The sequence below is a fragment of the Lygodium microphyllum genome, chromosome 7, assembly GCF_053477565.2.
Source record: "Lygodium microphyllum isolate KBCC chromosome 7, Lygodium_microphyllum_v1.1.10, whole genome shotgun sequence".
Taxonomy (NCBI): Eukaryota; Viridiplantae; Streptophyta; class Polypodiopsida; order Schizaeales; family Lygodiaceae; genus Lygodium; species Lygodium microphyllum.
In genome coordinates, this window is record NC_141141.1 from 133,420,409 (window position 1) to 133,447,407 (window position 26,999).

At 41.9% G+C, this 26,999-nt stretch overlaps 1 protein-coding gene across 2 annotated transcripts; it reads right to left on the bottom strand.

Annotated features, from left to right (window-relative positions):
* Window positions 1-23,078: 23,078 nt before the first annotated feature.
* On the bottom strand, window positions 23,079-26,726 carry LOC148033984 (uncharacterized). Of its 2 annotated transcripts, none has more exons than XM_087681974.1 (2): window positions 26,556-26,726; window positions 23,079-26,400 (listed from the first exon to the last, which is right to left on the bottom strand). In XM_087681974.1, exon 2 carries the CDS (start codon window positions 26,157-26,159, stop codon window positions 23,412-23,414), a length of 2,748 nt encoding a protein of 915 aa, XP_087538100.1. In that variant the 5' UTR covers window positions 26,160-26,400; window positions 26,556-26,726; the 3' UTR covers window positions 23,079-23,411. The 2 variants fall into 2 exon arrangements, with proteins under 2 accessions (XP_087538100.1, XP_087538099.1); XM_087681973.1 differs by having other exon boundaries at window positions 23,079-26,483.
* Window positions 26,727-26,999: the final 273 nt, after the last annotated feature.

The following is a 26,999-nucleotide window of genomic DNA, read 5'->3' on the forward strand; positions in this document are numbered from 1 at the left end:
CATTGTCGAGTTGTCGTGCTCCACCAAGCTATCGATCAGGTTCAGTAGGCTCGTCAGATCCACTTCGTCAGCGTCCCTTGCTTGGTCCTACTCCTGCGCATTGATGGTTTGTATTGGGTTCTCTCCTATTGGTGGGTTCCTTGAGTGGTTTATCTAGGTGAGTTCCTTCAATTATTTAATACAATCCTCAATTTATGGCCACTCAATGTGTATTTCCTCGTGCACTCGTGCCCAGTCAGGCTTTCAGTTTCCTTATGTGTACTTCAAGTGCAAAAATTCAGGGTGAGTGCAGCAACCACTTCCTAGTCGTCTTACACGCTCTCGCGTTGTTTTGGGCCGAATAGGCTTGTTGGTCAACTTCCTAGCCGTCTTGTCAGGGTTTCGGGTTTCCCTAAGATGTTGCCTCGTTCGTTTTTGGTCCGATCAGGCCTTACAGCTCAGTGGGTCGTATCTAAGCCTCCGGGTCTCGCAACTGCCCACTTCTAGCTGCTAAGCAGTGGCGCCCTATGATTTTGCCTATTCCACGTGCCAGAATCAAGTTCTGAGCGCCCTACGGGCTTTCGACAATTTGAGCTGCTGAGTCTTAGCCGGGTCAGGTCAATTTTCTAAAAATCTGGTAAAAATCTACACTCGCCCCAACTGGTCCGAATTGCAGGGTCCGAGTGGGTTACTCGGACGGGCCGAGGCACATGGGCCGAGGGCCGAATCCGGGACTTGGACATGGTGGACTCGGACGGAGTCACTCGGACGGGGTCACTCAAACCGGCCGAGTGGTTGACTCTGACAAGGTTGTTCGGACGGGCCGAGGCAAGTGGGCCGAGGGCCGAATTTGATACGTGGACGAGGGCCAAGTTTGTCCACAATCTAAATTATAGACTCGGACGGGCCGATTAGGGTTTTGGTCGGATGGGCCAAATGGCGAGGGGCCAAGGGCCGATTCTGGGACTCGGCCCAGGAGTGACCACTTGGACAGGCCGAGCGCGGCGCACGTAAACAACGTAAACTCGATTTCGATCGTTTCTCGTGCTTCATTCAATCATACCAAGCATAACCCTCCAGATCCTACCTAAGGGAGTAAGAGAAGGGATTCATATACCTTGATGGGGTGATGGGCTCATCGTTGGTGTGGTCGAATCGAATCGGCCAGTAGCTCTCTCTCTCTCTCTCTCTCTCTTTCACACTGAACTATTGCAAATGAGTGCTTCCTTGGCCTTTTGGCTCTTATACCCCTTCCTGGGTATGGTGTTGACGCCCCCAATTACTCCCTTACCAATCTTAAGCATCACAAGCGAGCTTTTGCCAATTTTGCACGATTTTTGGCCCTATTTTGCCCTATTTTGCAACAGTAAACCCTACCCTTCTCTGGTGTGATTTCCTAATCCTATCCTACTCTAAATGCAACACGAATCGAAGACACGGGCTATTGCAGCCATAACGGGCTTTCTCTTTGCCCTTATCCTTGCGCTTCTCATTGCGCAACTCATGCTGCGATCAGAGGACTTCTCCTGCACTTTCTCTTTGCCCTTATCCTTGCACTTCTCATTGCGCAACTCATGACACTGTGGTCTGATATGGCCCTTTTTCCCACAATGATGACAAGTGACATTAGCGTTGCGTCCACGCGACTTACTACGCGACTTTCCACGAGATTTAGATCGACCCTTCTGCGAGTCACGGCCACGGTTATTACCACGATCATTCCTGTCATTCCTGCCTCTAACTGTCAAAGCATGTGAAACACGAGAGGCATCCAAGTTTTTGCGATTAACCTCTTCCTGCAGAAGAGCACTCTCAACATCATTCAGTTTCAGAGTAGCACTAGAGGCACATAGGGCAGTGCGGAATACATCCCATGACTCATTCAAAGTCCCAAGCAAGAAAAGAGGAGTTACTTCCTCTCCAAAGGTGATATCCTGCGAAGTCAGGTTCTTCAGTATAGCATGGAACTGGCTCAAGTGAGCAGACATAGTCGCATTATCCTTCATGCACAGATCCATAAGCTGCTTCAACCAGTACATCTGACTCGCCGGACTTTTCTTATCATAAAGATTCTTGATCTTATTCCATAGATCCCATGCACTCTGTGCTTCCTCAAATACATTATAATGTACCTGTTCAGTGAGAGACAATACAATCGTGGACTTGCATAGCTCATCAAGTTCAAGCCAGTCGTCATTGTCCATAGTTTTAGGCTGCTCCCCACTCAACCGAAGTGGCTTAATCTGAGATTTCTGCACCAAGACCTGCCAAATTTGACTCTTCCAATAAGAGTAGTTGGTATCATCCAACTTTGTGATGTTAAATATGGCATTATCAGTCGAAGAGGATGCCATAATGCAGGCTAGAAATGCATAGACAATGTAAAACTGCTGGCTGTTTTACTGCAGAAAATGCCCAAAATCCATTGAAATGAGCTCCAAATGGCGAGAAAAGTGTGCCAAAAGATGCTGCCCACTTAGTACTAGGTGCGGTACACCAAATCAAGATATTTCAGCATAAAAAATACTGCTCAGTCCACCAATAAATGCTTGTTGTAATAAATTTCAGAATTGCAATAATGAGAGCAAACTGTCCCAAAACTGGATCTAATGTCAACTAAACAATGCTAGGTCCAAAGCCGGCATAAAGAGGACAAAGCAAAGCCAAATGACAGTGAAAATACATGAGCATAACACCGAGAGATGTCAAATAGCATCTGCCAGTAAGAGGCACACCCCAGACAATCTAGGCAAAATATAGAACCAACTGCCAAAACTTGACACAAATAGGTGTCTGCTCAAAAGAAAGCGGATCCAAAATTGAGACTCAGCTCATAAGCATCCTGTGAACTAAGACATATACTCAATGCAACATCCAATTGTCAGAGTATAATCCCAAAGTCTCAATACATCCATAACTGCTCAATGACATAGACTGCTCCAATAGCATGTAATCCCTGCTCAAGGTCAAGTAAGCATGCAAGATGCTCCCACTGGCACAAAAGGCGTACAATCGAGTTAAGGGCTCAAGCAACCCAAGACAAAGTACCAATGACAAGTGACCAAGTCAATGCGTCATACTCTTCCCAAGAGCATGACATACATGAAGCAACTGATGTAGCAACCACTAAGCAAGACATAATCCCAATGGCAAGATCTCTGTCAAGTCAATACATCCAGTAGCAAGCCAAAGTCAATATCCCTGTGAGTCGGAAGTGCTCAAAACATCCAAATCGGAGCTCCAAAATATCTGTCAAGCATGGACGAACTAAGAGACATCAACCACGGACCAAAGCATGTAATGCATAGAGCTTATCCGTCAAGTACAGACAATAGGCATAAGCGGCCCAAATGCCAGTCAAGTCGACCAAACTACCAATGACAAACCAATAACAACGGAGCAAATGCGATACTCAAAAGCATTCCGGAATCACGATCATGAGTTCGAAGTCGATCCCCAAAGTGTAATACATCATGACATAACCCATAGCATACATCCGGTATCGATAGAGAAGCAATACATGTGACAAATGAGCTTCAGCCCGCTCATGTACAGCAGCTCTAAACAGTCCAAAACTGTCAATTTCCAGCCCAAAAACAATGCCAACTCATGGGCAAATCGAATGCATACATTCCCAAGACATTAGACATCATGTAGACCGCATACGGGCATCAAACAAGGTAACCGGAGTAGAGTATAAGCATCAAATGCCAATGCCAAGTGCGGCTGACCTGTTTCCAGCACTGTATAACAGTAAATAACAGTTCCAAATCAGCCAATATTTCAGGCCAAAATCATGGCATAATCATGTGCATACATTCCCAAGGCACTAGGCATCATGTAGACCGCATACGAGCATCAAATAGCACAATCGGAATGGAGTATAAGCAACAAATGCTAATGCCAATGGTGCTGCCCTGTTTTCAGCCTGTTATGACAATTTATAATAGTTCCAAATCTGAAGAAATCAGCCCCGAATGATCAAGACCAATGCCCAAAGCTTGAATGACATCAAACATGAAGTCTATAGCCCTCTTGATCAAGGTAGAGGGCAAGAAGCAATGGCCAAATGTGGAGCTGAAGTAGACGAGTGCTAACAGGCTGGAAAAAAATGGTGGAATCTACCCTGTTGGTGCTAAACTTGCTGCTGCTCCACATGGGCTGAAAAGGGGGTAATGGGGGGCTCAAGAAGGGCCTATCAAAGGCCTATGACAAGCCTCTTTGAGCCTTGATAGGTGTAAGGCACAATATGAGGGGAATAAGCTTCAAGGGTTTGAAGCCATGGCTGCCCTTGCTATTTGCAACCTGTAGACTGAAATAAAACCCTAAAAGAATGATCAAATACCTCAGTATCAATGCCTTGAAGGTGCCTCAATAGGCCGGGAAGGTGCTCGGGAAGCCGGGGAGTGACGGGAGCTCGGGGAGATCGAATATGGCTGCCGGGATGGAGATCCAATGCGTGAAGGGAGTCGATGCGAAGGTAGAGAAGCACCGAGTCGAGCTCGAGCAAGAGGAAGCCAAGCTCTGATACCAGTTGAAAGGTGAGAAGGATCGAAGCTTGCACACGAGCTATGGCGGGAGAGCAAGAGCAAGAAAGAGAGAGACAAGAAATGGGAACTCCAACAGTCACAATGTGTGACCGGGCCTTCCTTTATTTACTAGTCACTAAAAAATGAATGTAAAGAATAAAGTGACGTGACGGGCGCCCGCCACCTGCAGTGTGCAGTGGCGGGTATTGTCAGTGTAGTAATACACAGGGCGGCATGGTGGAGGCGCCTTTACCCCAACAATGTGCACACATGCGCACGTACACCTCACACCCAATCCACCTTGTGCATATCCATATTTTAAACAACACACATTGTATAGTGCAAACATGCACATGAGCACACATACACCTCACACCCAACCCACCTAGTGCATATCCATATTCTATATGATGCACATTGCATAGTGTGCACATCACATTATGCACAGTGCAAACATGCACAAGGCACATATACACCTCACACCCAACCCACCTAGTGCATATCCACATTCTATCACCCATCCATATACACTAACACTCTATTGCATGCATAGTGAACAATGCATAGTGCATAGTACACATGTGCAGAAAAACTAACAGCACGGTGCACAATCTATGTTGCATGGTGCACAATGCACACACATAATACATAGCACATAGTTTCAAAAACTTAACACACTCCACATTAAGCCATCCTAGGAAATCCTTAGATCACAATTGCATGTATAGTATGCAAGAAATAGTTATGTTTGTAAAGATGTAGGATTCTAATCAAACCTTAATACAAACAAGGTAAAAAAAAGGATTGCACTAGACCTCCCCCAAGGCTAGTTTCAAAACCCTACACTAAAGGGATTGGTTTTACCACTTTGGAGAGCTTAGATTGGCCTTGATTATGAGAGGTCCCTCTGTAGGGAGGACATTGGGTTAGCAATGGTAAGGTTGCTCTAGCTAGTAAATTCCTTATGCATCTCAAAACTACCTAACTCTTATGTGACTCAAGATGGACTTTCTGAGAGTGATGTTACTAGTTAAGGATAGAAATCTTGGTGTAAATTGAACCTTTGGGTTATTGCTTCCATAAGGAGAAATTGTAAAACAAATCCTTAGAGATAAATAAAGAACTATTTGACAAATGGTTGTTTTATTCTACTTGAGTATTGTGATGTAACAATGTTACTTATGTGAAAGAACCCAATGTCCTAAAAGGTTAATTAAGGAAGTTGCCTTTATGTGTTGAAACACAAGCATGGCAGGTAATGAGACAACTAAAGATGACTCAAAGAGAAAAGTGGGAGGGCGAGATCTTGATGGGTCCACAGGGTGGTCTCCGTGAGTCCAAAACTTTCTTCAGGAAATAACAATTAGGAATCACTCGCTGACCCAACAGAAGGTTAAATGAGACGCTAACTCCACATCATTTTAGGGTACTAGAGTGAGATTATCCCTTGTAGATCTCACTCTCTTTGAACCAAGTTTGTTGACATGGGTCGAGTGATCTAGCACAAAATGGATGCTCAAAGTCCAATACTAGATGAACCAATAGGTGACCTTAATCTATCTAAGAACCCGGATTCAAGTTAGGATTCAAGTCAATCCTTGTGGGTTAGGGATGAAGTTTTCCATCATAAAGTCGACTCAAGTGAACCTAGGTGAGAAACCTCGTGTTATTCTACGGGCAACATTGCTTAGGAATATCTATTGATGGGCCACTAAAATTGTATCATTAAGGGATTCTCAGTCATGCATGTTACACATGGTATAAGAGCATAGAAGAAATTTGGCATGTTTGAGAAACTTATAAAACTTTGATAACCTAAGTTAGGCTTCCATAATCTAAGTTAGGCTTCTAAAGCTTTTCTAATTGCTAATGTGGAATGAACCTTTGGTAGAGTGGTCAAGCTTGGGAACACTTTTTGATATTCCAAGCTATGTATACATCAATGATGCACTCTTCCGACTTCGGTGGGGAAGAGATGTTATGTGCATCTTGGACTGACTATGTAATCATTCACCATTATATTGAGAAAGATGATGGTTTAGGATAGATAATACCACTACATTTGACTTTATCATCTTCCTTACATCCACACAAATTTGAAGAGGATACAATGGATGGAGAACATACATGTTATAAAGGCCTTTATATTCTACAAATCTAGAAGAAAATCCACTTTGTTTACAAGCAATTGAAAGATCTATCTAGACTGCTACTGTGGGAGCTTTCGCTCAACCACCAAGACCCACGGATTGATTATTGCTTCAAGCGTTCCAAGCCGAGCACTAATGGCTACCTCTCACATAGCCGACGCACCATCCATATCTACGGGTGTAGTGAGCTCCGATCGAGTTACCTCCTCTCCCACGCACTCCGATAGCTCCATGATCCAAGTGCAAGCTTCAAGCAAGCTCCATCCTCAAGCTCTACGCTCCAAGCTCTATTGTTGCGAGCAAGAGAAGAGAAGAGAAGAGAAGAGAAGAGAAGAGAAGAAGAGAGGAGAAGATGGAGAGCTTCTCCTCCCCAGTCCCTCACCCTCACACACTCACTCCCTCACACTCTCACACTCCCTTTCTCACACTCCCTCACACTCTCACACTCACTCTCTCAAGCACAAGCTCAAGCAAGCAAGAACAAGAAGAAGAAGAAGAGGAGGAGAGCCACTTTTGGCCACACACAAGAATGAGCTTCTCATTCACTTTTCAACTTTATATACAAAACCCTAAATCCCTTTTGGGCGGTCATCCCCTTATCCCCTTTTTTACATGGCCGGAGGCTCTTTTTCCTATTATCCTCCTATCTTCCTAGCTTCCTTCCTATTGCCCATCTATCTTTACAAATTACATGGGTGAGAGCACGACACTCTTAAAATAAATCATGGTGCGCCTTGTGCTTTTTTAAAACAGTATAGACTCGTGCTTTTTCTCATGCACCTTTTTCCTTGATTTAGGACTTTTTTGCACTTCTTGTGTTTCCAGATTCTTCTTGGTGCGCCTTCGTCTTCTGTTTCACTTTTGCCTTGGCCCTGTCTTCTGCTTTAGATTTTCTAGCTTTTTGACCTTGTATTTGAGGGTTAATAGCTACATTTACAATGAGGTGATAAAAGTGGTTCAATAGATAAAGTATCTATACATAGCCGCTCTAGTCACCAACGACTATCGCTGCATAGAAGGTCTCAACAACCTTCCCTTGCAGTATAGGCTCATGGATATCCATGGTGAACTACTATCCTATTACATTATCATTCCTAGTTCCTTATATGAGAAATGTAGTACCTTAGGCTAGAAACGGGTCTACTCCCCCTACAAACTATACAGAAATAATTTTTCCCTACTTGATGTAATAAATCTAACTAGCATTATTATGGCCATGAATAACTCAAAAAAACCTTGATTTCTCTCAAAATCATGTGCTCATTGTACCAAGCTCATGTTTATAAACTCAAATTTGTGGGAATCTTGTATCACGAATGTTAAATGAGAGATGAAAAATTAGCATGCTACACATAAATTTCATCTTGTAACTTTTGTTAATCATAGGTTACTATGCATGCTCTTAGTCCTATCAAAGCTCAAGAGAAGAAGCTCCTTCTCAAGCAAGTCAAACCACTTGAGTTTGATGGAAAGGGAAAGGATGTTGAATCTGAGGTTTCCATGAGGATTATTGTTAACCCTCAGACAAACCTTCAGACAAACCCTCAGACGAACAAGGTGAAAAATCGAGAAAATCTAAAGCAGAAGATAATGCCAAGGCAAAAGTGAAACGAGAGATGAAGGCGCGGCAAGGAAATATGGAAACACAAGAAGTGTAGAAAAGTCCTAAGTCAAGGAGAAAGGCGCACAAGAAAAAGTGCAAGTAAATGCTTTTGTAAAAGAATGCAAGGCACACCATGATTTATTTTGACAGAGTCGGGCTCTCACTTTGTGCAAATTGTAAAGGTAGATGGGCGATAGGAAGGAAGCTAGGAAGATAGGAGGACAATTGAAAAAAGGGCCTAGGCTATGGCCGGCCATGTAAAAAGGGGATGACTGCCCAAATGGGATTTAGGGCTTTGTATATAAAGTTCAAAAGATGAATGAGAGCTCATTCTTTGGTATGTGGCAAAGTGGACTCTCTCCTCTCTTCTTCTCTTATCTTGCTTGCTTGTGAGTGAGGGAGGGAGTGTGAGTGAGTGAGAGAGTGAGTGTGTGAGGGTAAGGGATCTTGGAGGTGAAGCCCTCCTCCATCTCCTCTCTTCTTCTTCTCTTTTCTTCTCTCATCTCATGGAAATTGATTAATCAAATATATAGCAATAGTAGTTACCTCAGTTCAAAAGTGTTGTGGCCTACTTGATTAAGCATACTACAAACACGCTCCTGAATTGTCCTATTCATGTGCTTAGCCATACCATTCAAGGGTGGGGTGTAAGGGGCAGTCTATTAATGCTTAATACCCCTCTCATCACAAAACTGCTCAAATAATTTAGATACATAGTTGCCCCTATTCTCAGATCATAGGCATTTTAGTCTATACCTAGACTAGTTCTCAATAAAAGTAAGCCAACGCTGAAAGGTAGCAAAAACTTTCAATTTCTTCTTTATGGGGTATACCTACACCTTATGCAAGTAATCATCAATGAAAGTACCAAAATACTTCACATCACCTAATGACTTGCAAGGCATAGGCCCACAAACTTCAAAATGAATAAGAGCCAAAGGCTCAATGCGCATAATGCTAGACTTCTTATGAGAGTTACGAGTTTACTTGCCATAAAGACAATGATCACAAGAATCAAAACACTTATAGTAGTCAAGGGGCAGAAGATACTGCAAATAGGTAAGTATTTTCATTTCCTTTAATGACATGTGTCCAAGGCAACAATGCCATAGCGATACATGTTGTATGATAACCACTACCAAAACATAGTCGATAGATTCCATGAGAAATCACCAAAAGATACAACATAATCTACACCATCCCATTGTCTAGCCGAAGTAGGTTTTGTTCAAAACCAGAACATGGCTTACATCATGCAAAGTAAACATATAAAGGAAATTGTAGTTGGACATCTCCAATACCGACAATATCCAAGATGAGGTCATTACCCAATATATTAGATCATGTTGTGCTATGATAGGAATGAAACCAATTCTTATGTGGGGTAACATGAAAAGAAGCCCCCAAATCAAGTAGCCAACACCGAGCATAGGTAGATGAGGCTTTAGTCAACTATGAAGCATCGAGAGAATAAGATGCAAGTATTTAGTCATCAGCAAAGAATTAGTCTAAATGATATTAATCTATTCAATCTTGACACTGGACTTGCTAGGGACAATGCTACAATAATCATTCCTTTTTTGCACTTTATCCTTTCTCTTTTCTTTGTGCTTGTCATCACGCATTTTATGGCAATGTGGTCAAATATAACCATGCTTCCCACAATAGTAACAAGTCAATGTGAATGTACAACCATAGGACATATTGTCTAATTAATCCACCATTATGGAATTTTCTAATCTAGCTATACATGATTCAGATTAATTGCACCTTCTTTAATCAAAAAGCATCCTTTTGAGCAATCATAGGCTCCCATTCCCACATAAGGTGAGAGTATGAGCTCTCATACAAAAGAGAATTTTATATTGTGTCCTAGCAATGGAACCTAAAGTGTTAGGCCTCTAATGGTTGGAAATTTGGACAGACTCTTATTCATTCAAGCGCATCCTCTATGTGAGAGATAAGACTAACTCTCACTTAGTTGACTCATACTCTACCTTTGAGCCACCAATCTCTCTCTCTCTCTCTCTCTCTCTCTCTCTCTCTCTCTCTCTCTCTCTCTCTCTCTCTCTCTCTCTCTCTCTCTCTCTCTCTCTCTCTCTCTCTCTCTCTCTCTCTCTCTCTCTCTCTCTCTCTCTCTCTCTCTCTCTCTCTCTCTCTCTCTCATTCATCAAATAAAGATAGCATAGAAGACTCCAAGTTTGTAACATGCTTACCTAAGTGCTCACCATCTTCTTGTAGTCAACCATTGAAGGGAAAAGTAGATGGCCATACGATTCAAGTGAATGCTTCTTATGTATGAAGCTCTTGATCCACCGCCATTGTACTCCACTCTATACCACCAAGAAGAGGTAGACAAGAAAAAACATGAACAATGCTTCTTCTTTTGGATCCCTTAGTTCATCCTCCAATCTCTCACTCTCTTCCACTCTTAAGAATGGATATGGAGGCAAGAAGATACCTACATGGTGTAGAAAGGGGAAGAAGAGAAGGTTATGAATAGAACCAAGGGAGAGCTTCACTTTACAATTCTCCCTCCCTTCCTTCTCCCCCTCTCTCTCTCAATGTAATATGCCTACCTAAACAAACATTGATAGTATGTAATTTAGTACCCCATCAAGAAGTAATCAAGACTATTGCCACTCTGAACTCGTTAGAATAATTAGGCATTCATAAATTTGAACTACTTGAGTCTACCTCATAGTAGGAAAAGCTCTACCTCAACCCCATAAGGATCCGCCTGAGAATGGGAATGTGATTTTAAATGCTATAGTCTTCTATCAACCATCTAGTGTCAGCTTCTGACTTCTGAGGTGACTGCATTGCTATCATCCCTCAAGTTGAAGCGGACAATTGCTACACTTGGTTCAAAGAGTGAGAAATGAGGGGGAGTGATGCACATCAACCCCTCTACCCATAGGGTAAAGTCTCAACTTTGGTCACCTAAAATGGCATTAGTAGGGTTCTAATGACAAGACACTAGGGCACTTAATGTTTGGCCCTTCTTAGAGCTACCTATTTTAATGTTTTAGTTGCGATGGAAGCCTCTTGGTGAACCGAGGCCATCATGCTTTCGCAATATCCATCAGGCATCCAACTACTCACTTTTCTTAAGGGTTTTCTTTTAATTGTCTAATTAATCTAACATAGTTTAGTTAGACATATAGAAATAAGCTTCATTGATTCGCCCTTTAAAACAATGTTTATTTGCGTGAACTAGGCACGTACATAAATACAATTCCAAATAGTCTTTTGAAAAAAATTGCAAGCAATATTATTATCTACAATGTTTCCAAGGTGCAATGTAGGTCCTGCATTCTATCCCTCACACCAAATTCATATCGAAAGTACCTTGATACCCGTACATGGGCACAATCCACCAATTTGTCCTTATTTAGCATCGAGGCCTTCCAAAAAGAGGGATTATGCTAGTTCTTGATGCCCAAGGGATTTATAGAGAGATTCCCACTTGATACCCTTGTTGCCCCCAACCTAATGTCCTCCCTATGAAAATAGCTCTCACATCTTGAGGCCGATTCTAGCACCTGATAGACAATCCATCCCCTTGGAGAAGGGACCTATCACTAATCTTGGGGAAGACCTAGGGTGTATTCAAGAATCCAACCATGAGGACACAATATCTCTTTCCAAAATCCACAAACAAGGCAATCAATCTATTCCCAACTAGGAAACCATCTCTCTTCCAAGAAATAAGCTTATCTTAAAATATTTAATCAAACCAAAACATTTTCCTTTAAATATCTCACAAGAGAAAATACAATCCACAATTTATTTCTCTTAGAGTGCAATCGTATAAAGTGATACATTATAGTCTCCCTTGGTGTTTAGGGTACAATACCTCTCAACCCTCTTTGTATTTTTCAAAGGTCTTAAGCTTTTCTTTTAGATGATATAACACTTTAATATGCATGAGTAAGGCATCTATCTTTACGCCTATTAATTCCATAATTTAAGGTATAATCATGATTAGTTCCTAACTGACAATTCATTTTCGCATTTTAGGGAGGTCGTAAGTTGGAATTCCCTCCTAAATGTGCAATAATTTAAGGATATTCAAGGATGAATAGAAACTACTGTTTACCCTTCATTGTTGCAAATAGCAACAATAGCTGACTAATCAATCAAGCTACACAATCAAAATTACTTTAAATCCATCCAATGGCACCTGAGAAGAAGTTGGTGCGGATGGGACTTCATTCACACATGCAACCTCTTGTCTCGCTCCAACTCTTTGTCACTTTGGGGCCATCATAGTAGCAAGCAAACTTATTCTAACTTATTCTTTGCTCTATTACTTCCTGGACCCATGTAGTATCATCAAACCCGTATGTCTTTGAGATAAAGCTTCATAAGATACAATGAGGTATTTATAGTTTGGTAAAGTGAGGGAGTATCTTGGCTAGGAGAAGAGGATAATCAAGAATGTAATAATGGTGGAGATCCAAGAGGGAAAAACTGATGTCACTTGCAAGGATGGGTTGTTGTGCAAGTAAGTCAATTCTTGGAATTTGGTGATCTTCTAAGGCCTTCTCTTCTTCTGATCCTTCTTTCCCCCTCTATATCTAGACTCTCACTTTTTAACTCAAATGCACAATAACAATGCTAAGTAATAACTAGCCATGATTTTACATCCTTGTCGCATGAGGACTTTCAATACCTATATTGTATCTTTGTCATTATTCATGAAATATTAGATATGTACATTGCACTCCATTTATGTTCAATCAGCCTTAGTTTGGTCTTCCACTCCATTAACTATTCTTTTTGACTCCTTTCATCGCGCTTGATTGATTTGAGCAACTCTTGAATTTAACCTTTTTAATAAATGTTCCAAAATTTTGTGTCCTCTTTGTAGCCTCCTCTATTTGGGGTTAACAATGTGCATTGCAACATTTTCACGTGTCATTTTTGCATAGAGCTAGCTAGACTCATTCCAAAAATTTGTGCCCTTTCTATAGCCTCCTCTATTGAGGGGTTAACAATGTGTATCATAGCATTTTCACATGCCATTTTTGCATAGAGCTACACTCCTCAACTTTTGCTCTCTCATCGGCAAGTTCATCATTCACATCTACATTAGAAATAGGCTAGTTTATGGGCTCATTCAAAACCTACACAGACTAAAATGCCATTTAGTATTAGATTTGATTGCTCATTATTGAAAAGAAACAACAAAGTGATATATATATGAGACGAGTGTACATCTGTCTACTCGGTGCATAAAGTAGGTTGCACAAAATCTTTGATGAAGATGATATCATCAGTAGCCAAAATACCCTTAGTTTGTGGATGAAATGACCAACATTTTCTTCAAAAGCTACAACCAACAAAGTTTCATAGCCTTGTTATCTAACTTTTTGTGATGTTATACACGTACTAATGCATTAGCCAAGCAACTTAAAATACATAAGTGAGCAATAAATGGATTTTTGTCATGCCATGCCACATATGGAGTGCAAACTCCAATGATTTGGTGGGACATTGTTTACCATATAAGATAACATGAATAATAGCCTCAACCTAGAAACCATGTGGTAAAGCTTAAGCTTGATACATTGTATCATCTCTATGAAAGATCCATTCTTTCTCTTATCTACACTATTTTGTTGAGGTGTATATAACATTGTACATTGGTGTTTTATCGAACTTTAAACAAAAAATGTATTGAACTCTTTAGACATGCTTTCCCCCTCTATAACAACACGAAGAGCACCCATCTTAGATCCTGAAAAATTTCCCCTCTACAACAACACGAAGAGCACCATCTTAGATCCTGAAAAATTTTCAACCATACATATAAATTATTTGAAGCACAAGAGTTCTCCATGCTTGCCTAGAGTGATCATCAATAGAAGTCATGGAAGTGTAAGTAATTGCCAAAAGATGATGTTTCTATTGAACAACAAATATCAATGTATACAATCTACAATTTCTAAACACCTCTAATTGAACCATCTTTTGGAAAGAAAGCATAGTATTTTACCCATATGTATTTGCTACATATTTTTACAAGTGCCTCAAAAGTAGGCAATGATATCACTACGTTAAAGTTTTGCAACTGTAGCAAACTAGCAAAATTCAAATGGCCAAAACATGCATGCCAAAGTTTTACACCTGAAATAGTCCACAAATCTATAATTTCTATACCATACCGATCACATATATTTTTTAATTGTTGAGCTCGTACAACCCAGAACATAACAAACTAGATGTAACAATCATATCACCTCATGAGAAATCACGAACTATCCATATAAAGCATTCTAAAGTGTGAACTCTAGTCATAAATTCTATCCATATTGTTTATGCAATAACTATATCACCACGTGAGAGATCATGAACAATACATATGTCATCCAAAAACTCTAACAATTAAGCAATCTTGGCAAGTGCAAAAACTAACAACAAATTCCCTTTGACATTTGGCAAGTACAAAGCATTTAAAAGTGTGAAAGTACTACCATTAGTAGTAATCAATGCAATTTTACTAAATTCTTTCATTGGATTTATTGGAGGAATTATTAGCACATATAAAAATATTATCCTCAATAATAGACTCAAAAGAAGTGAACAAATTGCATTGCGAAGTAATGTGCTTAGCGACACCAATATCAAAGTACCAAACTTGTGAATCCACAATAAATATTCAAAAATCATGTAGTAAAGGATCATAATTTCATTATACATTAAATATCCACTATATATCATGCATAACATTGGCAAATTTTGAATTAAAGAAGATGTAACTACACAACATCCATATTAGCTTCTCTCTCCTTAGTCTCTTGTGTATCCAATTTAGAACAATTTTTAATGATGGAATCACTTGCCTTAGAATACTTGTGAAAGCTTTTACTCTTAGCCTTTTTTCTCATTCTTATCAGTTTTCTTTGTCTCGAAAGTATTCGTAGATTTCTACTTTAGTACTAGAATATATAGGGTTTTTTTCACTTATTGACTAGACACAAAAGTTTGATTTGTAACACACATAATGGACATGTTTTAATGAGATTGGTCTTCTTGTAGCAAAAGAAATACCAACTCTTAAAATGACAAAGTGTTGGGATTTATTTTCATCATCAAATGAAATGTAGACATAAAGCTCTAATAAGAATCATAAAAAACATTGAAACCAATGTAGATAAGTGAACTAAATACTAAAATTTTATTGCAACGAATAACCACTCCTTAATATATTTGATCTTTGTCATACAACTATCAAAGATTCACCTTCATCCATGTGTTCTCTCTAACGACTTATGTGAATAAACATGGAGTTCGTATTTGTTTAAATAGTTGGCACAAGCAATCATTGTTGTCAAAAGCAATTGACTACACTTGACACAAAACTTGCTTGTATAAAGTAAAATATACACTAAACCATGTGCTATACGATATTGGACAAAGTAGACTATCAAATGCATTACATGTAAAAATCAACATTATCCAAAATTTTGCACAAGAGAAGGAAATAACACATGCATTATTGATGGTAGTGTAAAGGAAGCACAAAATGCACCCAAATAGAAAAGCTAATGTTACTAAGCCCTATGGGCTCACCCACAATATTAGTCAACTTATGAATGCTCTCATTGAATCTCATTTGAATCAAAGGGTGTTGACTTTGCCCAAGAAGTTGAAGCTTGTTTTGATACCAAATGCTAAATTGCTGAATTTAGGCTCGCAATGATACACACATTTCGTGGAGAAGCAACTTGAGAGTACATAACACACATTACATTAAGATATCAATGTAAGAAGTTTACAATAGAGCAAATGGACACATATATAGCAAAAGGCGTATGAAAAAATCTCTTAGTGAGCCAAAAAAGTGCCTCAAATAGTCCTATAATGCGCATGATTGCCATTGAAAACGATGAACACGGACAACCAACCATAACACAAATACATACAAACATGACCATGGCATCATTGCTTATACATCTATCCATTTCATGAAAGCGAAAAAGATAAGTGCCACTTGAAGGTTAGCACATATTCCATTGACAGCCTTCTTCCTTGGATGGGCATTGGTACTCCCTCCCCTTCAATATTTGAGTTACAACATTAAACTATGCGCTACCATTGATCCCACAAAGGGTGTTAATTTATCACTACCAAAACATGTAGTGCCTTTTCCAAGAAGAATCTAGGCCATTACATTAGGTTATGGCAAATTTTTTACAAAAGCTTGGGATCAACAATCATTTTGATCACAAAAAGATGTGTAGAAAACCACCTAAGAAGCCATTAAGCTAACAACACGTCTCAAAGAAAACTAGAATGGACAATCTTCGTCCACAAAACAAGACCAGCTGTAACAATAGAATCCACTCACCATATCAATATTTCACAATCAATATGGCCATGCCTTCTCTCTCTCTTTTTTTTGTAAAAGGTAATTGTATTAATTACGAAAAAAAGGTACAAGTTTACATGATTACAAGATACACGACGGCTCTAAGCCATCGTGTGTAAATCTCTCTCTCTCTCTAAAGTACTAAACGACAAAAGAGTTACAAAAAGTCATGGCAAAGACGCAGAGGAAATTGCCATATGCTAGGAGGTAAGTCCTCCCGAGGGAGTAAGTTAGAGTGCCGAATAAGATCTATCTACCAATGCAAGAGGCCTTTCAGCCTAGCAATATGTCCCTGAACATTATAGGTAGAATAAAAAAGAAAAGCATTCCGAATGGTCCACTTGTGCCAACAGCCCCAGTATCTAAGAAAGTGAAACAAGATCTTCATATGCGACTAAGCCGGTGTGGAGTATTTGGGCCGCGCAAAAACCCAGTCAAAAGGGCTTAGCGAGAAACCAACCACTGCTCGCCAAACCGCCGACAAGAGTGACCATATTTTCTTAGCAAGAGGGCAAGAAATAAATCGATGACGGGCCGATTCCACATTGGTGGTGCAAAAGAAACAATTGCAGTTGGAGATTCGATGCTTGGAAAGGGCTGAAGCAAGAGGAAGACCACTGATCATCACCCTCCAAAGAAAGACCTTGCATTTGAAAGGTGTCTTGTTCAACCAGCCCTCCATCACAGTTACCTTCCACCATGACTGAGATTTGTGCAATCCCCATATAGTATTAGCTTTAATAACCAGCCATTGATGATCTTTAATCAGAAGATGATACACCTGATTAGTTGAGGCCTTTTCCAAATTCAGGCGGCCTGCAAGGTCCCAATCCTGCCAGGGACGATTCGAAGCAAGGGCAGGAAAGGGTTGTCTGCTCTGGAGCACCATCAAAAGCTGTCCCCATAAATCACCATATCCACGAGGGATCCTGAAAAGCCTTCTGGCTGTACGAAACGATATCAACGCATTGCGACTAGCAAGGGTGGCATTTGCAACTAAAGTCAAGCCCAAAAGTGCCATACGGTTAAATTTTAGTCTGAGCTCATGTTTACCTTCCCAAGAAAGTAATCGCGAGGCTGCCAACAATTCCTGTTGAAAAGAGTTAGTAGCTAAGCGGTCCTCCACTGGATGCCATTAAGCCTTCTAGAGAACCAATTTCCAGGAACATACCAAGTGAGCAAGCAGGGATGATGGACTAGAAAACCAAGAGTCTACATTAAGAACATGCCATCAAGAGCTCCGAATTTGAGTATTACCATGCACAAGCCCGCGATTCTCAAGAAAATAACGGGCTATCAAGACCCACGGGTGATGATCCAAGCACATGGCACAAAAAGGAGACCAACAGAGTGCCAGCATATGAGTTTTGGCATCCAAAATAGCCCCACCACCCATGCATTTGGGGGTACATGCATGCGACCAAGAGATCCATGAAATACCTGCATGTAAGGAGTCATTCTTCCATAACATGAAACAAATGCAGTGAGTAAGAGCATTCAATGTAGTAGTAGTCCAAGGTAGCAATGGCAAGAAATATGTGAGCATTGGCAACATAATTGTTTGAGCCACTTTGAGGCGAACATGAAAAGGCCAAGCTTGTGACTTCCAATACAAAAACTTAGCTGTAGTTTCTGTGAAATCCACTCTAGTAGTTGCTTCGACCAAACATCAACACCCAAAGGGTACCCAAGATGCCTGACAATGGAACCTCGGGGAACAACCATTCCTTGCCAGTCTAGTGACTACAAATTTGACTCCGTGCAACTGAGAATTGATGATTTCAAAGCATTGATATGAAGACCAGAAGCATGACCCAAAGAGAGTCCAAACATCTAATGCTTTGCGAAGATTATCCTTATCCGCACGCAAAATCATAAAGCTGTCATTAGCCAAGGATTGACTAATGAAGTGCTGTCCAAAAGGAAGAGACAATCCAGCCAACTGAGTAGAAGCTGCCATATGAGATAACATCGAAAGAACCGGATGAGTCGCAAGAGCAAAGAAGAGAGGACTCAAAGGGCAACCTTGTCTCACAGAGCGTGCAAGGACAAAAGGCTCGGTAACATCACCATTCAGTATAACTCGTGAAGAAGCCGCAACACTAATGGTGTAGATCAAACGAGCCATCCGAGTACCAAAGCCCATAGTAGACATAAGTTCTGCAATGAAGGACCAGTCTAAATAATCAAAAGCCTTTTCCATGTCCAATTGAATCAATACCACCTCCTGATTAGAGTGCCTTGCATAGTCAATAGCCAGTTGCACATTCAAGACATTATGCAAAATGTTTCGGCCCTTAATGAAACCATATTGAAGAGAATGTACAATGGCAGGAATATGCTCATGGAGCCGATTCGCCGTTACTTTGGAAAAGATTTTATACATAGAACCCATCAAAGAAATTGGTCGCCAATGTTTCAACATAGACGGCGAAGGAACTTTTGGGAGCAGTTTGATAAGTCCTTTCCATGAGGAAGGCATGAACCTTGTTTCCCAAACCTACTGAAACATAGCCGTCAATGGTTTCACTAGACTGGTAGCAAAAACCTCAAAGAATTCATTGGTGAGACCATCCCAACCGGGACTTTTATCCTTGGGCAAGTGTAACAAAACATCCATAACCTCCGCCTCACAAATATCTGTCTCCAAAGTAGTTTGCATGTCATGTGGAACCTGATTGCGGACCAAATCATAGAAAACTCAGCGAGCATGAGTAGTTTGGTCAGAAGGTGAAGGAGTAGAACCAAGGTCTAGAAAATAATTCCTACACATATTCACAATAGCCTGAGGATCTATGACCATTTGACCTTCTGCATCCTGGAGTCTAGTCATATTCTCTCGAGCGGGAGATGCATAAAGAGCACGAAAGAACTTATGAGTCTGACAAGCACCATCTTTGCAAATTCTCCGTCAAATTTTGCAATTTGGCCTGTTGATAAGATTTCAACTGAAACTCTTTAAGAAGATCAGCCAAACGCATAGCCAATGGCAGCAAAAATACATCATCTGGAGTCTCCACTAGTAGAGAACAAACCAAAACCAGTAATTCCTCCACTGCGTGTCGACGCTGCCGACAAAGAGAGGCATGATGGATCCCATACTGCCGTACAACCCGGTGCACATTAGAGAGCAATCGTTCAAAAGAAGCATTGCCCTCAGAAGGGAAGTCCAATAAAAATCTATCAATCAATTGTTGCATATAACCTTGAAAGATTGAATGCTTCAAATAAGACAAGTTGAAACGCAAAGGGAGTCTATCCAAAAATTGCTTAAAAGGTGCAATGGATCGTGCAAGCATCTCAAGCTGTAGAGGAAAATGATCCGACAAGGCGTATTGCTGCAACACTTTCATTTTCAGCATCTCAGAAAGAAAAGCATCATCCTGCATGTACATGCGGTCCAACCACGACCATGTAGATGTATACTGCGCAGAATGAAAAGTAAACCCTGTAGAAGAAGGGTGTAGCCATGACCAAAGATCTTACTTAAGTACGACAAGAGCAAACGCATTCCACACACGGCTTTCCGGGGTATCCATCACCGAATGCTCTAATGTGGACTGCGAAGGATCCACACACATTAAAATCCCCCATCAAGAAACCCCGTCTGCCAAGTGACAAGGAGGTCTGTAAAGTATTCCAAAGATCCTGGCGGGATAAAGGGTCATTTGGAGCATAGAGCCCAAATAACCATAAGATCTCTCCTTCAAATAAAACTTCAATCACCACAAAACGACCATGTACATCATTTTTTATAAGAGCAGGTTGATATTTCTCATGTACAATCATAAGCACACCAGAATAATGCATGGCATGGATCCCTGCATAAAACAAGCGAAAGCCATGGCAATCCACAACTTTTCCTACTTCACCGTGACTCTTGTGCTCAACAGCACACAAGACATCCCACTTATTCTCATGCAATAAACTCCACATGACATGCTGCTTATTGCGAGAACAAATGCCTCACACATTCCACGTGGCTATCTTCATGTATATTCAAAAAGAAGATCAAGAACGAGGCAACGCTTGCCTCGATTTAACCTTTTCTGCTAGAATGTCAAGGACTCCCTCATCCAAAAAATCAACCAACACGGCAAAAGAGTTCCGACAGGCAGATTTAGAGGTAGACAGTGTATCCACTAACTTGGGGATGGAGCGGGGATAATGCCGATCCCATGGGGTAATCACATTACCTCTAGCATCAAAAGCCAACTTAGCAGGTGAGCCCTTCAAACCATCCGTATATACTTTCCTAGTGGGCTGATTGCGAGGTGGGTCCTTCAAACCATCCGTATATACTTTCCTAGTGGGCTGATTGCGAGGAACAGAAGAAACCATAGCATGAGAAGGGTGCTCTGACGACAACATGTCTTTCCTGCACGTATAAGTACGCAAGGAATCTTGTGAAGCATTAGGCATAGTATCCGCCATGTCCGCATCAAACTTTTTACCTTTTTTGGCACGTACATCTACCCAATCATTGTCACGGGAATCCAGGCCCGAAACATGTTATTTGCCTTTATCCAAAACTTTAGGTAACTGGGTCGCATCCTGCGACGGAGCATCAAGCACCACATCTTCCCTGGGAGGCAAAACATGCTCAGCATCTGAAGTCGGTTGCTTTGCTGGACATTCAGCCATAAAATGCCCCAATTTTTCACACGAAAAACAATGGCATGCAAAGTTACCCCATTTCAGACGAAAGTGCAAAGGATGCATGCCAGAGCAGTTAAGACGTAACCAAGCAGGCCTTTTCCGAGCAATGTCCCATAACATACACAAACGGTTACGATTCGTGGCCCTTAGACTCGGGGAAACCAAAACAGTGCCCATAACGGCCATGGCATCCTTTAACAGTGGCCAATAGACAGCCGGACAGTTTTCCGCCTCAACCCACACCGGGCATTCATGTTGAAGCAAGCGCTGAAAATCTACCATTGGGTACCATGGCACAACATGGACCAAACCGCAATCAAAGAACAATGGCAATTTAGTCACCAGATCGGCACGATGCTTCTCGGATTTCAACAGCATCTCATAAAAGCCTCGGGACCCAACAAAAATCTCTTCAACACACTCCCCTTGTATTAGACTTTGCAGCCACTCGTGAATATAGGAAAGCACCGGAATCCTACCAGTGAAGAAGAGTATAGCAGCACGTTCATAAAACACTGAGGAGCGCAAGACATTTTTCGGGTCCACAGTGGCTTCCAGAACATCTTCAGTTCCAGAGTCAGAAAACGCTTCATGATTATGTTGAACATAATCGCCAAGCAAAGTGTTGGCAAACTCCAACAAATGCTCCCAATCAACATCCCGAGAATCCACAGAATCAGAAGCAACCTGCGCACAAGAACGTTCCTGATGATCCATTCTCTTCCGAAGTATGCTTGGTACGTTTGCCCGCAGGCTGGAAGTCAAGACCAGGGGGCATCTCCTCCGTACAAGGAACCATGTCCTCTGGTTGCTCTGTATCAGAATCCGGACCAAGGGCTGCCACCGTTTGGTCGATAAAGGCCATATCCAAACCAGCCACATTGTATCACTACTTGTGCAGGTCGGATGCAGAGCCAAGAGCTCACGGAAGACAAAAACAACACAGGCCTCTCTCTCTCTCTCTCTCTCTCTCTCTCTCTCTCTCTCTGCTGTATCACAGATCTCTGTCTGCTGTGTTAGAAATCTGCACCTCTATATGCTTGTTTCTCACACTGCTGAGGCCGGCCCTCTGCTGTATCACAGAATTCTTTCTGCTGTGTCAGAAACCTGCATGACTGTGTGCCGTTCACTCTTACTACAGGGGATTTGAAGGCCAGAACAGACAGGGGACTGACAGTCAAGTCTGTAGTGCACCCGCCTCCTGTTTATACTGCTCCCGCTAGCTGATTCACTCCCTCACCTGTGGTAGATGCGATCACGGGGGTGCTGGGACAGTGTGCGCGCAGGACAGAAAAAGGACGTCTGGAAGGCAAGGGCAGGATTCGACGGGTCTGGCAGGGAAGACAGCTCGCGCCTGCTCTCTCTCTCTCTCACGTACCTGCTGTACACAGGGCCAGGTTTGTCGGGCAGGGAAGACGGCTCACTCGCGCCCTCGCTGGCTCGCGTTCTGTCTGCACGCAGGGTCAGGTCGAGCGACGCGCAGGGCAGGGAGGCGCACCCACAGAACGGTGCTCATCGGATCCGCCATCCTCGTCGCCTTCTCTCTCTCTCTCTCTCTCTCTCTCTCTCTCTCTCTATGTGCACATGCGCACATGTCTACATGCCTGTATGCATGTATATAAGAGAATTCTTAAGCATAGGGCCCACACTAATTCAACCAGAATAAGTGACACACATACCAAAGGCCAGAACCTCCTTATACACAACCAAAGTGACAAATGCAAATGAGTGTACAGCATGATGACTTAAGACTTGATTACAAGGGCTGATGGAAACCAGATTTGTAAGCCTGAGCAGTGACTACTGCAGTCATGATATGTTTCAGCACCACTAAATATTAGCAACTATAAACTCATTAGGTGCTACAAGATACACCGATCCAAAGTTTATTACAACTGCTTTTGTAAGTACAAAAGTGTAATTATGAAACTCTCCACTTAATTCTTAGATTGGTGGCTTGTAATACTAGAATTCCATTCTTTTGCATAGCCAAGCATTGCAAGTCCTTTATGCAATGGTTTTGTTACAAAACAAATTAAAAACAGGAATGATTGTTTCATCAAACACCGCATATGTCAGAGCAGACCAGAATACAATACGCTAACAAAGTTTTATGAAGCATTGGTGGAGATCTTTTGGTAAGAAATTCTTTGCCTCCAAGAAGCAGGTAGAAAGAAAGACCCTCCATACCTCTGCTGAAGGAATACTAGAACACTGCAAATCAGGCATCCACAAGGGATAATGACATCCCAAACATTGGAATAGAAGTCCCAAGCTCGGTTTGCATAGTAATATCTCCTACTCTTGAGTGATATAAACTCAAAGCTTCTAACAGTATCATACACATGTGGAAGAGTGCGGACCAAAGTCATTCCCACATAAAATGGAAGTGAAAGTGTAGAGCCCTGTAACCCCCCTATACAGTTCCCTACAATTTGTGGAAAAAGGAAGAAATCAACAATGAGACCTGCAAATGCCTTCGTTCTGTCTACGAGGTTTCCACCCCTGAATGCTTGCACAGTCAAAGCAAACACAAACCCAATGAAATAGGTTGTGAGACATATGCAGAGGGCACTCTGTTCCATGAACAAGGGCCCTGTGGATGGAGTTAGAGCCCCTTTGCGAGTCCATGCCAGGTGAAGAAGGCGAATAAGCAGTAAAAATACCAACATTGTCATCAGCCTCACTACCACCTCATTTATTTCAAGCCAGCCCCCACTCCATTGCAAAATATTTTGCCTTGATCTACTTGTAAATATGGCCTCAAAGTTCAAAACCAATGGAATAAGGTGGCCCATAATGAGAACAAAGAGCATCAACACTGATATATGCGTAAGGGCATCAGGATTCCTTTTCACATGACGCAGCTGAAGACCAATAAACAGAGAGGCCATAGTGAGAGAGACAATCCCCATGACTATTTCTACATCTATTTCAAGAAGTGAATCTGCAGCTTGCTTATGATACACAACAGGGTCTGATGATAAGCTTAGGGGTTCAAAAAAAAGTGGATCATTCTGTTCCCTTAAGCTAATCATGTGACCCTTAACCCTACGCTCCCCAAAGTAGCCCGGATTGATTGAAGGATACTGAAGTTTGACGAGCATTTGACAATCTTTGTCATTACCCTCAAGATGCTTCATCTTTTGTACAGTAAACTCAATTGTGCGGCAAGTGACCAAACAAAGCGTTCCACTTCTTGAATTGTATACACCTTCAGCTGAAATTCTTGCTGAGGTTGTGTTATGAAGCAGCTTTACGTCTGCCTCATTTCCTTCAAAGTTCAGGTCAAAGCTGACATTCATGTTGCCACTTCTTTTCTTAAAAGGAACAGCTGTTACCACAGGCATGTTTGGATTATAGAACCTATTAGTCTGGTCATTGATGGATATTGGGGAGAAATATGCTTGTGTCTTCAAACCAGAAGAATCTGTTAATTTTGCTAGAAATCCCAGGTCTGAGAAGGCATATGCATCTGGATACCTGGACACTTTGTGTACCCTCTGCTTCATTCGCACCTTATTGTTACCTTCAGCTTGGCACTGACCTTGTGCTTGGTCAAGCTTTTCTTTGGTGTACGAGTACTCTAATCGAGGTGGAACTCTACCCCAACCAAAAGACCCGTATGTTATATCCATATGCCCTGTAAATGTGAATGGCTTAAAAGATGGAGCAACAGAGCCTCGGTTCTGTTCCACTTTTCCCACGACACTGTATCGGAAGAGAAGGTCAAGAGTAGTTGGAAATTGAAGGGTTACAGTTATGTCACAAGAAGACTCAAAAATCAGTGACTCATTTGCAGCTCCTTTTAGGTAGCAGGCCGACATGCATAGCTGTCCTGTAGCAGCATTCCACTTACCTTCAACAGCAAGGACTTCAGAATAGGCCCTATCCCCTTGCATTATACTATAATTGAAAACGAAGTAGCCATGAATCATTCCTCCTGCACACATCATGTTCAGAATCGAAAGACTAGCATCTGTGCTGCTATCAACTCCTTCGAAGGGACTGCAGTCCTGACCCCTGCACATGGGATCCCAAATAACCCTCAGAGGTTGCTTATACCAAGGAAACTGACAAGTCGCCGACTCATCTTTCCAAACATTAATCTTAGCAGGTACATCATTATGCTGCAAAGCACATATACTGCTGATCTCATCTTCTTGTGTGTACACATAAGGTTGCTCAGGCACAGCAGTGATAAGGATGGTCTCAAAAAACAAAGGGTCTGAATGCTGCCTCTGACTCTCCAGCTTACCCTTGACAATGGGATACCTAATTGTTAGCTCCATGGGGTAGTGAAAGCTTGCTTTCACCTGACAGTCTTCCTGGCTTTTTGATTGCCCAGGCTGCAAGTTCCTGAAACATGCAGCCATACAAAGGATGCCTGAATAAGGATTCCATATCCCCTTCGTGTTCATGGTGGTGAAACCTGCTTTGGACCGTGGAGCTCGCATGGCCACGGTGTCTAGTTTGAAAACTGTAGTTCTATTGAACCAATAGCGTGCTTTGTTCCGCAGTATCAGCGTTCCTTGGACAAGGTAGTGCCCCTCTGCAACAGTCGCATTTTGGATGGTGAAACGAGTGATCTGTCCACGCTGGAGCAGAGGAAATCCTCCTGAAGCAGCATCGAACAGAGGAGAGCCGCCTCTGAATGATGCCCTGTGGAAATTCAGGAACCGCGACGTGTTCAAATTGAAGGAAGGTGGAGGGCTGAACCCTGGCGGCGGCTTTGTATCACTGTCGTTCGAAACCTCAGGGCAGTAGCTTCCATAATCGAATGTTTGCGCACCCTGCAAGCTTGTGCACAAGCCTGTAAAGAAGGCAAGCCAAAGAGCAAGCCTGAATGCGCAAGCCATGATCTGAAGATTGGTAGGATGCGTCTGTCGGCGGTCAGCACAGAGCGTCTGTCTGTGCAATGAGGCGTTGACGGAGGGTCTAGGATTGCAAGGTGCGAGGATTCGGATGGTTTGGCATCCTCCTCTGCTCTATTTACCGGCATGAAATAATCTGAATAGGCATCCTGCTCTGTTCTATTTACTGTTATTATGGAAAGCCTGAAGGATCAAACCATGGAAAAGGATAATGGAAATCGGCCGGCTGAGAGGACAGGCATTGTCGGGAAAAATGCATCACGAAACAACGAAGGAGGATTATTTAATCAGCAGGTGAAGCCAAACATGCTGCAACAAAGCTAGCATTAGGCCGAAGAAGAAGAAGAAGAAGAAGACGAGGGAGCAGAGATGAAAGAATACCGAGATCGCAGAAGCTGCTGCGGCTTGTAGGTCCGCAGTAGACAACAGGCGGATCTGCCATGGCAAAACCAAAGACCAATAAGCTGTTGTCGCCTTTGTTCGTTGGACAAAAACAATGCTTTGAGGTGTCTGGTTTCATGCTGCTGCTCCCCTTGTAAGTTGTGACATAACAATCCGTTTAATTCTTATAAGAAGTCTGGCATTTCGTGCCGCATGGGTGAGCATTTGGCTCTTATTCATTCAGATGTATGTGATCCATCATCCCATGCCTTGTCAATCACTTAAGTACTTTGTGACTTTCATTGATGATTATTCACATAAGGTCTAGGTATATCCCATAAAGGAGAAATCAGATGTATTGGCTAACTTTTAGCATTGGCTTGCTCTTGTTGAGAATCAATTTGGGTACAGGGTTGAAATACCTAAGGTCAGATAATGGGAGTG